This window comes from Globicephala melas, chromosome 7 (genome assembly GCF_963455315.2).
Source record: "Globicephala melas chromosome 7, mGloMel1.2, whole genome shotgun sequence".
In the NCBI taxonomy this organism is placed as follows: domain Eukaryota; kingdom Metazoa; phylum Chordata; class Mammalia; order Artiodactyla; family Delphinidae; genus Globicephala; species Globicephala melas.
The window spans coordinates 26,333,241-26,351,284 of NC_083320.1; the positions used below are offsets into that span (position 1 = coordinate 26,333,241).

General features: G+C 39.2%; 1 protein-coding gene across 2 annotated transcripts in view; it reads left to right on the forward strand.

The window, feature by feature from the left end:
* Nucleotides 1-18,044, forward strand: part of LANCL1 (LanC like glutathione S-transferase 1) — a 41,310-nt gene that overhangs the window by 8,991 nt on the left and 14,275 nt on the right. For both annotated transcript variants that reach the window (XM_030853026.2, XM_030853020.2), the window contains exon 4: nucleotides 15,966-16,173. In XM_030853026.2, coding sequence (XP_030708886.1) covers nucleotides 15,966-16,173 — 208 coding nt within the window. The remainder of the gene's footprint in view (nucleotides 1-15,965; nucleotides 16,174-18,044) is intronic.

An 18,044-nucleotide genomic window follows, 5' to 3' on the forward strand; every position in this document is an offset into this window, starting at 1 on the left:
ATAATTAGTGATGTTGAGCAGCTTTTCATGTGCTTCTTGGCCATCTGTATGTCTTCTTTGGAGAAATGTCTATTTAGATCTTCTGCCCATTTTTGGATTGGGTTTTTTGTTACTTTAATATTGAGCTGCATGAGCTGTTTATATATTTTGGAGATTAATCCTTTGTCTGTTGATTCATTTGCAAATACTTGCTCCCATTCTGAGTGTTGTCTTTTCATCTTGTTTATGGTTTCCTTTGCTGTGCAAAAGCTTTGAAGTTTCATTAGGTCCCATTTGTTTATTTTTGGTTTTATTTCCATTACTCTAGGAGGTGGATCAAAAAAGATCTTGCAGTGATTTATGTCAAAGAGTGTTCTTCCTATGTTTTCCTCTAAGAGTTTTACAGTGTCTGGCCTTACATTTAGGTCTTGAATCCATTTTGAGTTTATTTTTGTGTATGGTGTTAGGGAGTGTTCTAATTTCATTCTTTTACATGTAGCTGTCCAGTTTTCCCAGCACCACTTATGAAAGAGACTGTCTTTTCTCCATTGTATATCTTTGCCTCCTTTGTCATAGATTAGTTGACCATAGGTGCATGGGTTTATCTCTGGGCTTTCTATCCTGTTCCATTGATCTATGTTTCTGTTTTTGTGCCACTACCATATTGTCTTGATTACTGTAGCTTTGTAGTATCGTCTGAAGTCAGGGAGTCTGATTCCTACAGCTCCGTTTTTTTCCCTCAAGACTGCTTTGGCTATTCGCAGTCTTTTGTGTCTCCATGCAGATTTTAAGATGATTTGTTCTAGTTCCGTAAAAAATGCCATTGGTAATTTGATAGGGATTGCATTGAATCTGTAGATTGCTTTGGGTAGTATAGTCATTTTCACAATATTGATCTTTCCAATCCAAGAACATGGTATATCTCTCCATCTGTTTGTATCATCTTTAATTTCTTTCATCAGTGTCTTATAGTTTTCTGCATACAGGTCTTTTGTCTCCCCAGGTAGGTTTTTCCTAGGTATTTTATTCTTTTTGTTGCAGTGGTAAATGGGAGTGTTTCCTTAATTTCTCTTTCAGAATTTTCATCATTAGTGTATAGGAATGCAAGAGATTTCTGTGCATTACTTTTGTATCCTGCAACTTTACCAAATTCATTGATTAGCTCTAGTAGTTTTCTGGTGGCACTTTTAGGATTCTGTATGTACAGTATCATGTCATCTGCAAACAGTGACAGTTTTACTTCTTCTTTTCCGATTTGCATTCCTTTTATTTCTTTTTCTTCTCTGATTGCTGTGGCTAGGACTTCCAAAACTATGTTGAATAATAGTGGTGAGAGTGGACATCCTTGTCTCGTTCCTGATCTTACAGGAAATGCTTTCAGTTTTTCACCATTGAGAATGATGTTTGCTGTGGGTTTGTTGTATATGGCCTTTATTGTGTTGAGGTAGGTTCCCTGTATGCCCACTTTCTGGAGAGTTTTTATCATAAATGGGTGTTGAATTTTGTCAGAAGCTTTTTCTGCATCTTTTGAGATGATCATATGGTTTTTATTCTTCAGTTTCTTAATATGGTGTTTCACATTGATTGATTTGTGTATTTTGAAGAATCCTTGCATCCCTGGAACAAATCCCACTTGATCATGGTGTATGATCCTTTTTTTGGGGGGGGTTGGGTGGGTATGCGGGTCTCTCACTGTTGTGGCCCTTCCTGTTGCGGAGCACAGGCCGCGGACGCGTAGGCTCAGTGGCCATGGCTCACGTGCCTAGCGGCTCCGCGGCATGTGGGATCTTCCTGGACCGGGGCACGAACCCGTATCCCCTGCATCGGCAGGCAGACTCTCAACCGCTGCGCCACCAGGGAAGCCCTGTATGATCCTTTTAATGTGTTGTTGGATTCTGTTTGCTAGTATTTTGTTGAGGATTTTTGCATCTATATTCATCAGTGATATTGGTCTGTCATTTTCTTTTTGTGTAGTATCTTTGTCTGGTTTTGGTATCAGGGTGATGTTGGCCTCATAGAATGAGTTTGGGAGTGTTCCTTCCTGTGCAATTTTTTGGAAGAGTTTGAGAAGGATGGGTGTTAGCTCTTCTCTAAATGTTTGATAGAATTCACCTCTGAAGCCATCTGGTCCTGGGCTTTTGTTTGTTGTAAGATTTTTAATCACAGTTTCAATTTCATTACTTGTGATTGGTCTGTTCATATTTTCTGTTTCTTCCTGGTTCAGTCTTGGAAGGTTATACCTTTCTAAAAATTTGTCCATTTCTTACAAGTTGTCCATTTTATTGGCATAGAGAGTTGCTTATAGTAGTCTCATGATCCTTTGTATTTCTGCAGGGTCAGTTGTTACTTCTCCTTTTTCATTTCTAATTTTATTGATTTGAGTCCTCTCCCTCTTTTTCTTGATGAGTCTGGCTGATGGTTTATCAACTTTGTTTATCTTCTCAACCAGCTTTTAGTTTTATTGATCTTTGCTATTGTTTTCTTTGTTTCTATTTCATTTATTTCTGCTCTGATCTTTATGATTTCTTTCCTTCTGCTAACTTTGTGTTTTGTTTGTTCTTCTTTCTCTAGTTCCTTTAGCTGTAAGGTTAGATTGTTTACTTGAAATTTTTCTTGTTTCTTGACGTAGGGTCTTATAGCTATAGACTACCCTCTTAGAACTGCTTTTGCTGCATCCCATAGGTATTGGATCATTGTGTTTTCATTGTCATTCGTCTCTAGGTATTTTTTGACTTCCTCTTTGATTTCTTCAGTGATCTCTTGGTTGTTTAGTAACGTATTGTTTAGCCTCCATGTGTTTGTATTTTTTACATGTTTTTCCTTGTAATTCATTTCTAGTCTCAAAGCATTGTGGTCAGAAAAGATGCTTAATATGATTTCAATTTTCTTAAATTTACTGAGGCTTGATTTGTGACCCAAGATGTGATCTATCCTGGAGAACGTTCCCTTGCGCACTTGAGAAGGAGTGTAATCTGCTGTTTGTGGATGGAATATCCTATAAATATCAATTAAATCTATCTGGTCTATTGTGTCATTTAAAGCTTCTGTTTCCTTATTTACTGTCGTTTTGGATGATCTGTCCATTGGTGTAAGTGAGGTGTTAAAGTCCCCCACTATTATTGTGTTACTGTTGATTTCCTCTTTTAGAGCTGTTAGCAGTTGCCTTATGTGTTGAGGTGCTCCTGTGTTCTGTGCATATATATTTATAATTGTTATATCATCTTCTTGGATAGATCCCTTGATCATTATGTAGTGTCCTTCCTTGTCTCTTGTAACATTCTTTATTTTAAAGTCTATTTTTTTCTGATATGAGTATAGCTACTCCAGCTTTCTCTTGATTTCCATTTGCATGGAATATGTTTTTCCATCCCCTCAGTTTCAGTCTGTATGTGTCGCTAGGTCTGAAGTGGGTCTCTTGGAGACAGCATATATATGGGTCTTGTTTTTGTATCCATTCAGGAAGCCTGTGTCTTTTGGTTGGAGCATTTAATCCGTTCCCGTTTAAGGTAATGATATGTATGTTCCTGTGGCCATTTTCTTAATTGTTTTGGGTTTGTTTTTGTAGATCCTTTTCTTCTCTTGTGTTTCCCACTTAGAGAAGTTCCTTTAGCATTTGTTGTAGAGCTGGTTTGGTGGTGCTGAATTCTCTTAGCTTTTGCTTGTCTGTAAAACTTTTGATTTCTCCATATAATCTGAATGAGATCCTTGCCAGGTAGAGTAATCTTGGTTGTAAGGTCTTCCCTTTCATCACTTTAAGTATATCATGTCACTCCCTTCTGGCTTGTAGAGTTTCTGCTGAGAAAGCAGCTGTTAACCTCATGGGAGTTCCCTTGTATGTTATTTTTCATTTTTCCCTTGCTGCTTTCAATAATCTTTCTTTGTCTTTAATTTTTGCCAATTTGATTACTATGTGTCTCGACATTTTTCTCCTTGGGTTTATCCTGTATGGTACTCGCTGTGCTTCCTGGACTTGGGTGGCTATTTCCTTTCCCATGTTGGGGAAGTTTTCGACTATAATCTCTTCACATATTTTCTCTGGTCCTTTCTCTCTCTCTTCTCCTTTTGGGACCCCTATAATGTGAATGTTGTGTTTAATGTTGTCCCAGAGGTCTCTTAGGCTCTCTTCATTTCTTTTCATTCTTTTTTCTTTATTCTCTTCTGCAGCAGTGAATTCCACTATTTTGTCTTCCAGGTCAGTTTTCCGTTCTTCTGCCTCAGTTATTCTGCTATTGATTCCTTCTTGTGTATTTTTTTTTTTTTTCAGTACGCGGGCCTCTCACTGTTGTGGCCTCTCCCATTGCGGAGCACAGGCTCCGGACACGCAGGCTCAACAGCCATGGCTCACGGGCCCAGCTGCTCCACGGCATGTGGGATCTTCCCGGGCCAGGGCACGAACCCGTGTCCCCTGCATCGGCAGGCGGACTCTCAACCACTGAGCCACCAGGGAAGCCCCCTTCTAGTGTATTTTTCATTTCAGTTATTGTATTGTTCATCTCTGTTTGTTTGTTCTTTAATTCTTCTCCGTCGTTGTTACACATTTCTTGCATCTTCTCAATCTTTGCCTCCACTCTTTTTCTGAGGTCCTAGATCATCTTCACTATCATTATTCTGAATTCTTTTTCTGGAAGGTTGCCTATCTCCACTTCATTTAGTTGTTTTTCTGGGGTTTTATCTTGTTCCTTCATCTGGTACATAGCCCTCTGCCTTGTCATCTTGTCTATGTTTCTGTGAATGTATTTTTTGTTCCACAGGCTGCAGGATTGTAGTTCAAAGTCCTTAATGTGTTTGAAACATTTATCAATCCATAGTGCACCCCATAATAATGCATCTGTGTTTCCGGTTTATGACTCTAAAGGAAACTACACAGCTAGGCTGCCCAACTTCATCATACCTCATTCATGCTATGCCTAGATTTGTCTCAGTTACTCACTTGATCTTGAAAGAGTTTTATTGAAGAGAGGAAGCACCCAGATGTTTTTAATGTTACATATGTACTTCAAACTGAATAACTGGACTCATGTCATTTTTTCCCATTTTCTGTTTGTTTGTTTTCCATAAAAAATTGAGATAATTAGTGACAGGGTCCTTATTGGAATGTGTGCTAGAGCACCTTTGTGTGTTGTATGTGCTTTAGAAAACAATATAATGCTTTATAGGTAAGGGTGATACATACAAGTTTAAGTTGAAATTTAAAAGAAGCAAATCATTGCTTTAGAAAATAAACATTCATTTCACAAACTATTTTACAGCTGAAATAATGTTGGCTTTTATTTTTAAATGAACCAGAGGATATAATAGAGTGATGAGAGTGGTTCACATAAGCTTTTAATAGGATTCAGACATCATCTTCTCCAAAGCCTGCATATTTATTTATACATGTGGGTTGTCATAGTGCAGTTTTATAAGCTGTATTCTTGGCTTTTACCTTTATTTTTATTCACAGCAGAGAGGTAAAATGCCTTGAGACCCTTAGGAAGGAAAGGAGGGAAGAATTTTTAAAACCCCACAGCTGTCTCGTATTGGCAAATGAAGCAGTTATTACCGTAAATCCTCTCTGTTACTTTTTCAGGAATGAAGTGTCATGAATAATCAATTTTTCAGTTAGTAACTGAGAGTTAACAAATTATTACTATACATTAATGTTCAAAAAACAAGAATTCAATACTTTAATAATAAAATACATTGATTGAATGAATTTTGGTTCCTCAAGGAATGGGGATCATCATTATGCAGTGTTGTCATCATTTGACTGTGGAAAGACAGGAGTAAAGATTAAAACATGATTCTTGTTAATAAAATGTTAATAGGATTGACATTTGAATGACGGAAGCCAGGGGGTGTGTGCATGTATGCCAGTAATTAATGTTAATGCCAGGCACTGATGTAAGTGCTTTGCATTAAATAACACATCTAAATCTCAGAACAACTCTGTGGTGTGGATACTGTTCACATCCTCATTTCACAGATGAGATGTCTGAAGCAAAGTGAAGCTGAGTACCTTGCTCAAGGTTACACAGCTAGTAAGTGCCAAAGATAAGATTCAAGGCAGCAAGCCTGGCTTTAGAACCCTGCTCTTTACCCCATGAGAGTGTGAGTGTGTGTGTGTATGTGTGTTACTTTCCACTCCTACATTCTGGTTTACTCCATGCATTTTGTAAGTGAAGAAGATCTACACAGAAGCTGTAAGATGGAATAATTTGAGTGATACCTACATGATGATGCTCATGATATACAAACTTTTTAGAAATGGCTAATGACTAGTCAATTTTAAGTGTTTTAGGAAAAAAAATTAGAATAAGCCCTGCTCAAACATGACAGGGATTTGGAAAGCTAGAGGGAAACATAGCTTGTTAGACAGGCAACAGTAATTACTATTAAAATGTCTACAGGAAAAAGTTGTTTGGAACTGGACACAGAGGAAACCCTAGAAAGATTTATGGGCATTGGCAGCTAGAAAAGTGTAATCTCCAGCATTGTTCCATAGAATGTGTTTTTCCCCTTCCTAATCCTGATTTAATATATTCAGTGTGGTTTCAGGATAGAAAATTAACTCGGCCAAAACAGAAGCTTTTCCTCATAATTGCTTGTATTTGAAAAGGCATGTTGAGGATCCTCTTGAGTAAAATATTACCCCTAGTCTGAAAGCAATCAGTAGCTCTTGCAACTGTTTATAAGCGATATTTGAAATAAACAGCCTCAGTTCTTTTCACCGAAGTCCTCCTTTATAAAACTTAATACACTGAAGTGCAGCGCATCATGATATTGATGTATGACATACACCAGCAGTAAGCATTGAGTTGTTCTTTTTTAGCCTTAATCCTATCCTCGTAGATTTTCAAGAATTCTTTGCTGCGTGATCCCAGTTTGGGGGCTAAGGGAAGCCATTTGGTTCTTTATGCCTGTGCATATAGCAGACAGTGTAGAAAAATAGCAGGCATGGAAGCCCCTTAAGATCAAATCTAAAGGCCAGCTATTAAGTGATGGTAGGTGGTGTCCAGGGATCTCCGGGGACTCACCAGAGAGCATGACGCCCCCTGCCACCTGGGTTTTGTTTGAAGTATATCTGTTCTAGGGTGGAGAAGATTTTAAAGTGCTTTATAAAATGGAAAACATGAAACACTGTTGAGGAATTGCTGTTATAAAGGATTAAACGAGCAGATGAAGTATTCTCGTGTTTGAAGTAAGCATTTAGTAGGAAAGATCGCTTCCCTCACAGATAACAAAGTAGGAAAGTTAAGTAAACCCAAGGGATGGCTGATCTCACTAGTATCTTTAAGAGAGAATGAGGGAAAGTGCTAGCCCTCATTTAATTGCACTTTTCCCCACTCTTAACTATGATAATTCCCAAGAGAAATGATGATCAGCTCACACTTAGAAAATATACACAGGACTCTAGGGGCTTTAGTTCCAGAAGACATGACCCAGTCTTCTGTAACCAACTCACAGAGTTAATGAGGCTAAGATTGGCATACATTTCCTCTTTTCAAGTATTAGATAACATTTTAAATAAGAGGATATGCAGCATAATCCCTAGAGTAATATTAACTCACGCTCTAAATGCAAGTTATTAAAGTGTTTCAAGATGCTGTTCCTCTGATCTGCCAAAGGTATACTCTGAGCTACAGCTTTAGCATGTGGGTCTTAGTTTCTGCAGATACCAGACTTGTTTGAAAGGAATTGCACTGGCCAGGTGTCTTTTCTTTGCAATTTGATAATTCTTATCAGTAGCTCTTCATCAGAGCCAGCATTTCATTGTCTAATTTGAGCCCTGACCAAGTGTCCTTCACCTTTATGAGAAGCACTAAACTGTTAGGACCAACAGAAGGCATCAGTGGCGTGGACCTACACCGGGTCTATTAGAGCTCTTCACAATGACTGCTAGACAGATGAGTGCACCAAGAATGTCGCCTGCTTTCTTCGTGCCTGCACTTTCTATGGTGCTGATATCACTGTGCTGTCAGTAATCTTAAATGGCTGAGACACAAGCTTGAAACAGCTGGAGGGTTTCGATATCACCAGTGTGCTTGGGTGAAGCACAGAGCAGGATGAGAATGTTTGTAGACAGATCAGAAGAAGTAGGAAGAGGTAAAGAAAGAAGACATCTAAGCATTTGATTTTTACGGACAGCACCAGGAGGCTGAGGCCTGTCTTGTCATTTTCATTCCATTAACTTCAGCAGTTAATACAATGCCAGGTCCATAGTTGGTGCTTAATAAATATTTGTTGAATGAACAAATGAATGAATGAATGGAGAGTAGCCTCCTGTTACTACTCTAGCTACCATCTAAGCAAACTAAAAACAATAACAGACATAACTAGGTGGAATGGGGAAAGGGTGGGAATCCAACTCATTTCATGTCTTTTAGGATGTAAAAGAGTCAGTCACATCTCTTTCCCTTCAACCTCTGATGCAATCGAGCATGAACTCAGAAATGAGACAGGGCTCGTAATAGTCACTTTACACCTGGTAAAGCTGAATAAAGAGCATACTGTTTAGACCTGGACATAAAGTGGGCTTCCTTCTTCTTGCACCCGATTTGAATTTACCTCCCTAGACTCAAAGAACGTCTGGACAGCCAAAGAATGGATTATGACATGAGAAACATGATTGAGAAGAGAGAGCGTGTGATGTGGGAAGACTCCCAGAAAGCTCAACATGGTACATATATAGGGAACACTGTGCTAATTCTCCCCAGTCTGAGGAGCCAGTGAGGGAGGAGAGAGGCAGGAAATGGGAAGAGGAAGAATATGGTTCCCTCTGTACTTTCTGTCCCTTTAGATCAGGCATCAGTGATGAGACAAAGTGACTCATTCAACACTCATGGAGATTCACAGTCTAACGGGGTTTGGACATTTATTGAGTAGTTACTATGTGCTAGGGACTATTGTACTGATCAGAATGATTTACAGTAACTGTGGAGTAGCTACTGCTATTTTCATTTTATAGATAAAGATGCTCAGGCACAGAAAGGTTTAGTAAGTGGGGTAAGATCTCACAGCTGGGAAGTGGCAGAGCTAGGCTTCAATCCCAGGCAGTGATTCCTGAACCCGTGCTTCTTAATGACTACTATGCCGAAGGAGTTATCACCTATTATGGTAGTCTGAATAAAAGACTAGAAGCTCTTCCTAATTTGACAGTTACAAAGCAGTACACTGTAGGGCACTGAGGGAAGAAAGGAGGAAAGTATATATCTCCTTTTTTTAAATTTTCATCTCTTTTCCTATTTAGCTCTGGAAATAGATAACAGAGAAAAGAAGACACATCTTCAGAGTGCTCATTGCCTTTCTTAATTTACATTTCCGCTTCTTTGGGCCAATATTATTAAATTAAGGGTGTGGAGTCACAACTAGTTTCCTCCCCACGTTACCTGTATTAAAAGTACTGGAGTATTTGGAAAGCCAGCACTGTGCCTGGCTTTAATCTGAAGACTGACTGGATGCACTAGTCGGTGTAGTGTTTACATCCAGGCTTTGTGGAGAGTAACTACAGTGACTAGGAATGGGAATCCTTCCCTGAAGACCCTGTCATTTAGTTAAAGAAATGGAAACACACACTCAACACACACACTCAAAACACAAACAAAATTTAGACAGTTACAGAACAGCACATTAGAAAGTACCAACCTGCTTAAAAAGCAGGTGATCATGCTGTATGGGGTTAATCAGAGAAAACTTTCATTTTTTATATTTCCATTAATCTGAAAGGAAAAAAAATTAATGAGCCTTTAAAGTTTCAACTAGGGAACAGTTTATTTGAAACTTAGGTTGGAACAACCCATGCCCCCGCCTTTAGGAAGTTCTTGTCTCCGTATCACTCAAAACTATTAAGACCCATTCTTGGGCATTAGCTGAACATCTCTAGTGGCTCCAGCAGTACCCGTAATCTGAACATGATTTTTCCCACCAGAGTACATGAAGAGAGTCTTCAAAAGCACCTAACCTACAAGGAAATAACTTGCAGATCTGAAGTACCAACGGTTTTTACATCAGTGTAGGCTGGTGGTAAAATAAGTGAATAATGTTAAGGAATAATCTCTAAAATGCAGAATTACAGAGAAGTGCTTTGAGAGCTTCTTACATCTGCGGAGATTTGTATCATCTCCATAGACGTTTGAGATGCATCGAGGTCTTGATTGGTCAAGATGAATAGGACTAATGATCCCTCAGAAATCCAAAGGCTTCGTATTAATTACTTCTCAACAGCTGGCTATATTTATAGTACTACTGGGGATAAGCAGCTGAGTAAGGAAGCCGCAGATTTAGAAGTGTCCCTAAACAATTTACCCTCCCTTCCCAGAGTTGTAGCTACAGAAGGAAACAGAATAGAAAAAATGTGGTTCAGAGCTTCCATGCTGAAAGCCAGGACATATTCCTGTTACAGCGGAGTTTTGTTTTTGTCTTTCAAGTAAATTAGTTTTCAACATTTCAAAACCAAGAGATTCGTGGGATGAGCTGTGAGGCAGTGCCAGACATCCTGAACTTCTTATAAAGAATGACATCTGTCCCTGGTGTTCAAAACAGGGCTGTCCTTAGGCCATTCTGCTGTGATGGATAGTTTCTTTGCTGTCCATACAGCAGCCACTAGCCACATGTGGCTATCAAGCATTTGAAATGTGGCTAGTATGACTGAGAAACTGAATTTTAAATCTGTTTACCTTTACCAACTTAAGTTTCTATAGATACTTATGGTTAGAGTCTGTCACATTGGACACTGCAGTTCTGAGCAACCAAACAGGCTCCAGGAGTTATAAGGTCAAAGTAATAGATATCTGGGTTTCTACCGGCCTCTGAGATCACAGGAGATAAGTAGGTTCTTTTCTCATTTTTTGGAGGACATTTGTCCAGCCTCTCTTCCCCGAACTCAGACTCATATATCCAGCTGCCTACTTGACATCTTCACTTGGATGTCTAATGAACATCTCAAACCTGACCTGTCCAAGGTCTGGCTCCCTCTTTCTGCCACCTCCCTGCCAGGCCCCGTGTTAGACACTTCTAGTGCTCGTCCATATCGGGTTGTCCCTCTCCTTCTGGGGTCCCGGGAGGACAAGACCTCTCAACTTCATTGTAGTTAGATGAGGCCACCTCTTCTGGTCCAGGGGCTCGGGTGGAACCCCTGGACCAGAAGAGGTCACTTCCAAGCCAAAGCATGCAATTGCTGGTATGGTGCCCTGCAGTACTCTTCATGTTATATATGTCCCTAATAAAGTCCTATATATTCAGTCCCATCCTAGAGGACCTGGACTAACACATGTAGCCAAATTTATCTTTGAAAGTTGCTGTTTTTGAATACTCCTCCTCTACATAAACTGACAGTCAATTAACATCAGATCTAAATTTCTATGTCTAGTTTTTAATAATTTGAACCCCCAAGGAGTCCAGCCTAACCAGGTCATCCTCTAGTCTTCTTGTCCACGAGGATTTGCTCAGATAATTCCACGTGCTGGGAGTACTCTCTGCATTTGCTCCATTTCGGGCTTCCCACAAATGAAGCTCCGCTTTCAGTCCACACCCCACCCGTAACTACTTCCTGATGGTGTTTTTTTTCCCCTGGGATAGAGCGGATACTCTGCCTACCTGTCTGTTCCTTCTCCACCAAGTCAGCTTCCAAGGCTGTGAATAACTACGGAATTAACATACCATTTCTAAAACAATTACTGACTTCACGTGCTTAATTCTAAATGGTACTTTACTGATATTACTTAAATTTGTCTGGTTTTGCATGTAAAATAGAGATGATATCCCTCTAACAACTTTCCTATACCCTCTGGGAAATAAAGTAAGACATCATCCAGAGTAGGAATAATCTCTTGTTCCTGAAGGAAGGTACTCATTACTTAACAGAATTAGGATATTATCCAAATATTTATTGTAAAGTCACCTTTAATGACTTGAGAATTAATGGGAAAATAATGGATTCGATTTTGCTTTATTGATTTCTCAGCATATCTCTTCAGGTGGATTATTTTTTAAATATATCAGAATGTTTAAGTCATTTATATGAGCAAATCTAACAAGATAGTAAAATTAAGACCAAAAGCATGAGTTTTCATGGCTTTGTGACAGTCATTATCATGGAGTGGACCAGCTGAAAAATAGAAGAATATTTAACTTAAATTTTATATCAATGAAAATGTCAAACTTCATCCAGATTCATAAAAGGTAGGGTGGTCTTCCATTTTTTTAACAAAATAATTCTGAAGTCTAAAACAATTTGGAGCATATTTTTACAATTAAATTCAATCAATTTTAAATCTCATTTCAATCTTTTCTGGTCTAGAAGAAGAGGTGAAAGGGGTAGAAGAAGGAAGCACATCTTGATTAGTCTACCTTTTGCTTAGCAAACAGTATAGAAGGACATTTTATCTGCTGCTCAGATTTAAGCCCAAGAATATTCTTGATTAAGTAACATATTCTGTGATTAAAGAAAAAAACATTAAAAAGTTTAAACTCCGTTCATCATCCTGTATTGAGCCTCGTGACCAGTTTTGATGGTTGTTATCCTAGAAGCCAGTAAGAAACATTCTTTCTCATTATATTAAATGTCCTTTAGGGACTGGAATCGTATTTGGAGATGAGTTTATGAATGGATACAACTGTAATCTTCCCTCCCAAACCTGGCCCTCCCCTAGAGGTGTTTGCCATCTCAGAGGACGGCACCATTGCCCATCTAGCTGTTGAAGTTAGGCATCTGGGAGTCATCTTGATATTTCCCTCTCAGTCGTTCCCTACCAGGTTCTGTTGACTTTTACCTTCCAAGACAAGTATCTTTCCAGTTCAGTCTCACATCATCTCCTGCAGCTACTCTTGTCTCTCGCTTGTGCTCCTGAACTATCCTCCTGAAATTGCTCCTCCTGCATCCACTGTGCCATATACTCTTTTCCAAACCCTACAGTTCAATTACGGTGAACTTTTAAAAACACAAATTTAGTTATGCTCTTGAAAGGTGCTTTTCAAATAAAACCCATAATCCTGAGCTGGTTTACAAGACCCTATGTGGTCTCCCTTCAGCCTACCTCCCCAGCTTTGAAGAGAGCTGTATTCTTTAGGAGTAGGCTTACTAGCATAAGGGGAATGCACCTAAAATAACAGTGGCTTTAACACAACAGAATTTCTGTCTTGCGTAAGGCAATCGGTGTGTGGCAGCTTCACAGTCCTTCGGGTTCTAAGCTTCTTTGATCTTGATGCTTTACCATCCTCATCACAGAGCTGCCACGTCATGGTCTAAAATGGCTGCCCCAGCTACACCATCACATCTGCATTCCAGCCAGGAAGGAAGAAATGGCAGGTCCCCTCCCTTCAAGAACATTTTCTGAATTTACCCCCATTATTCCCACTGTGTCTTATTGGTCAGAACCTACCCATGCACATGGCCATACCCATCTGCAAAGGAGACTGTTCTGGGCCGCCATGTGCCTAGCTAAAAGCCAGGGCAGTATTGTTTAGAGAAGAGGAAGATAGATTTGGGGGGACCACTTAGCAGTGTCTATTATAAGCGCTAAATCCTTATCTTCCAGAGTGAGATGTGAATCAAAAATAACTGATAAAGAAAAATCAAGAGAAAGTACATAGCATATTATTAGAAATATGGAGGCAGATATTAGAGGAAATAGATAAAATGATTGAAAGTGGTTGCTTCTGGGAGACAGGAATAGACTGGGGCAGGAGACTGCAAATGCATATTAAGCCTTATAGTACTGTTTGACTTCTTCCATGAAGAACAAATTTATTTTGAGAAAAATTACATTTTGAAAAGAGTTTTTAAAAGCATGGACTGAGGCCACGGTTGTGAGTACACATAAGGACTGGATGAGTTTACCCTGCAGAGCCCTTGAAGTTGTGTTTTTATTTCCCACCTTGCCAATTATCGCTCAGCCTTCAGTATTTATGCAAAGGTGTTGTTATATGCGTGAATATTGTCAAAGGTTAGAAGATCATAAGAATCAAGTTCAAGATATTTGGTCACAGGCGATTCCCCCATTTTTTCTATTACTAAATTAGGCCACCTGGGATATAAAATATTGATGAGGCATTAAATGTCTTTGACTTAGGCGTTTTGTCTTATTTTCCTGACCTAGGCTGATTTGTAATAGGTTGTCCAGGAGGATTTTTCTGATTGGCAGCAGCACTCCTCACTTGAAACCCTTTTCATCCTTTAGTGTCTTGTAGCAGGGAAGAAGGTAGGCACTGTAAACTACAACCTACAGAAGACTGCTTCATCAAAATATGCAGACACGGAGGCCCAGAATGAAGAGACAGAGAGAAATAGAACCTGAGGTGATGGAAAGCTAATTCTCTGCTGATCAAAAAGAAAAAAAAAATTTCATCTAAATGAAATATTGTGAGACTTGGGAAATGATTACCTGCTTTTCATGAGAAATGCATCAAACCTTAAAATTGCACACCTTAATGGGTTTTGTTTGTTAAATGTTTAGGCCAAGAGGAATTGTTGATAATAAGAGACAAAGGTCTGAAAAGGAAAACCTTCATTGGGCTTGTATTTAATCACTTTTTATTTTCTCAGATCTCAGTCATGTCATTATCTGGCCTCGGTGCCTACATAACTTAATTAGGGGAGTACAGGCAGTGATGGGAACAGGAGGGCAAAATGAAAGGGTAACAATTTGAACGGACTGCCTGCAGATGCCTGGTATGGGTGGAGATGAAGCCTATTAAGGACCTAATTCTAGAAGAAGCTCTTGACATTGATCATTTGTGAAAAGCAGAATTTTTTTCTTACCCACGTACAGGTTTTGTACACTTATGTCTACAAAGCTTAAGTATTGGTACATCTGATCAGCAGCTTGTAGAATTACTAACACCAAGTCACTCTGAAAGAATAGACAAGGTTATTAACTTTGGCAGAAAATGAAAATTTGGCCTTAATATACATGTGAAATTGAATTGTCTGTAGCACAAAGCTTTGGAAATTACCCATGCAAGATAAGAAAACTATCTAAATTTAAAATTGTCCTCAGTACAGTGAAAAGTAATTTTGCAAACTGCATTTTTACTGCATTGAAATCCATAAAGAGATTGGCTCTGTGAATTTAGATTTAGACAGAGGTTCAGTGTCTTCTAAAACTGGTAAATGAGATGGAAAACGTACTTTAAGGGGAGAAATGAGTTTCTGGAAATGCTGCAGGAAGACAGGCTCCCTACCCCACATCCTTGAGTCTGCCCTGAGACTAGTCAGCTTCAGAGGAAAGGCTCTATCTACTGTGGCAGGAATTTGGAATGAGGACATGCAGACAAGGCCTCAATTACATATAGCAGGCTTCAAGAGTAGGATAAGCAAATCAAGTAAAGCCCAAAGCAAAAGGCATTGGCAGCTTTTCTGGTTATAGTTCCTCAAGTGGCTGGGTCCTTGACAGTGAAAAAAACTGGGAAACTGAATATATTTTCTTAGATCTCAAATAACTTAATAGTTTTCTTATAATCCCCTGCCTGGAACAATACTGGGATAGAGGATTTGGTTACTCAACCTGTCTTCTCATGCAAAAAATGATCTTCTATATAAAGAAAAATCTAGTTTTTCATTCCCTAGTCTTTGAATTTCTTTAGCTCATAAGAACAAACATTTCTTGTTTATTATTAATTACATAAATTATTATTTGTAAAATAAATAGGTGATTATTTACCAAAGGTTGATTACCTATCATTTTAACCATCAAAAAGAATACATCAGCACAATAGCCAAGAGTGCAACAAGGATTAATATTAAACTTGGGTTTAGAGTTCTTAGGGTTCCTATTTTAATTTAGAGTTGTAATGATGAGGAAACTGAGAACAAGGAAGTGTCTGCCTACTGTTCTTAGAGCTGCTTAGTAATAAAGCTGAGTCTAGACTGAGGTCATCTGAACTTCCAGATAATTTACGTATTTGTTATAGCTTATCAAAAATCAACACTGCTGAGTAGACAGTACACCAAAATAATATAGTCAACTGCTCTTTCCTCATCTGTACATGATTTTCTTTTTGCTTTTCAGGTATTGCTGTGCTTTACTTACACCTCTATGATGTGTTTGGGGACCCTACCTACCTACAGAAGGCACATGACTATGTAAAGCAAAGTCTGAACTGTTTGACCAAGCATTCCATCACCTTCCTTTGTGGGGATGGGGGTCCCCTGGCAGTGGCTGCTGTGGTGCATCACAAGATGAACAATGAGAAGCGGGCAGAAGACTGCATCACCCGGTAATCATGTTTCTTTCTGAGAATTGTTATCTAAACATTATGCCTTAATTCTGTGTGTGTTAGCAAAAGAACACTTCATTGAATTTACTTTTCTCTGAGCAGTAAATCTTACTGCTGTCATTTGATCAATCACATTATTCCTGAGCTGTGGTTAAGGAACAACCATTATAATCCTTGTTTTATTGCAAGGTATAATGACACTGGGCTTCCCTGGTGGCGCAGTGGTTAAGAATTCACCTGCCAAGGCCGGGGACACGGGTTTGAGCCCTGGTCCGGGAAGATCCCACATGCTGAGGAGCAACTAAGCCCATGTGCCACAACTACTGAGCCTGCGCTCTAGAGCCCACAAGCCACAACTACTGAAGCCCGCACGCCCTAGAGCCCGTGCTCCGCAACAGAAGAAGCCACCGCAATGAGAAGCCCGCACACTGCAACCAAGAGTAGTCCCCACTCGCCACAACTAGAGAAAACCCACATGCAGCAAGGAATACCCAACGCAGCCAAAAAATAAATTAATTAAAAAAATTTAAAAAAAGAAGATATAATGACACTGAAATGTTCCAGATCAAACATCAGTTCCTTAGCATAAATGAGATCAAAAGCCTAATCATGTGATTACTAATCCAAGGTGCTATCCAGGATCAATAATTTGAAGAAACATGGTGCACGTGCTGCAGTGGGCTGAGAGAGGCCTCCGAAGGGAACACAGAGTCAAAACTGCTTTGCTTACAGGCAAATGACATGCAAATCCAGATTTTCATTTTTAATGTAAATCAGGGCAGCCCACTAGAATTTTGTGAATCATGAAGAATTATGAAACTTTTGTACAAATAAACTACAGTTTTTGCTGTAGTAGAGTTTATTGAACACTCTTTCAGAATTCTACTAAGAAATCTGGCTGCCATGCAACTCTTCATGCCGTGCTGTTAGGCTCCCCATAAGTATGCTAACATGTAGATAGTTGCAATTACAGCAGAGATTTCTTTGTTTTGTTGACTTGTTTTGTTGACTTTGTTTTAATAGACTTGACTTTTTAGAGCAGTTTTCAATTCACAGCAAAATTGAGAGGAAGGTACAGAGATTTCCCATACACCCACTGACCCACACGTGCATAGCCTCCCCTGTTATCAACATCCTCCACCAGAGTACACTTGCTGCAATTGATAAACCTGCATTGACACCTCATAATCACCCAAAGTCTGTAGTTCACTCTTGGCATTGTACATTTCATGGGTTTGGATAAATGTGTAATGACATGTATCCAGCATTATAGTATCATACAGAGTAGTTTCACTGCCCTAAAAATCTTCTGCGCTCTGCCTATTAATCCCTTCTCTCTTCTTCCTAACCCCTAGCAACTATTGGTCTTTTTACTGTCTCCACAGTTTTGCCTTTTGCAGAATGTCACAGTGTTGGAATCGTATAGTATGTAGCCTTTTCAGATTGGCTTCTTTCACTTAGTAATATGCATTTAGATTTCTCCATGTCTTTTCATGGCTTGATAGCTCATTTTTTTTTTTAGAGCTGAACAATATTCCATTGTCTGGATGTACCACAGTTTATGTGTTCATTCACCTACTGAAGGACACCTTAGTTTCTTCCAAGTTTCGGCAATTATAAACAAAGCTGTTAAAAACATCCATTTGCAGGTTTTTGTGTGGACATAATCCAGCTGTTTCTGGTAAATACCAAGGAGCATGATTGCTGGATTGTATGGTAAGACTATGTTTAGTTTTAGGAGAAACTTACAAACTGTCTTCAAAAGTGGCTGTGCTATTTTGCATTCCCAGCAGCAGTGAATGAGAGTTCCTGTTGCTCCACATCTTTGGCAGCATTTGGTGTTGTCAGTGTTCCAGATTTTGGCCATTTTA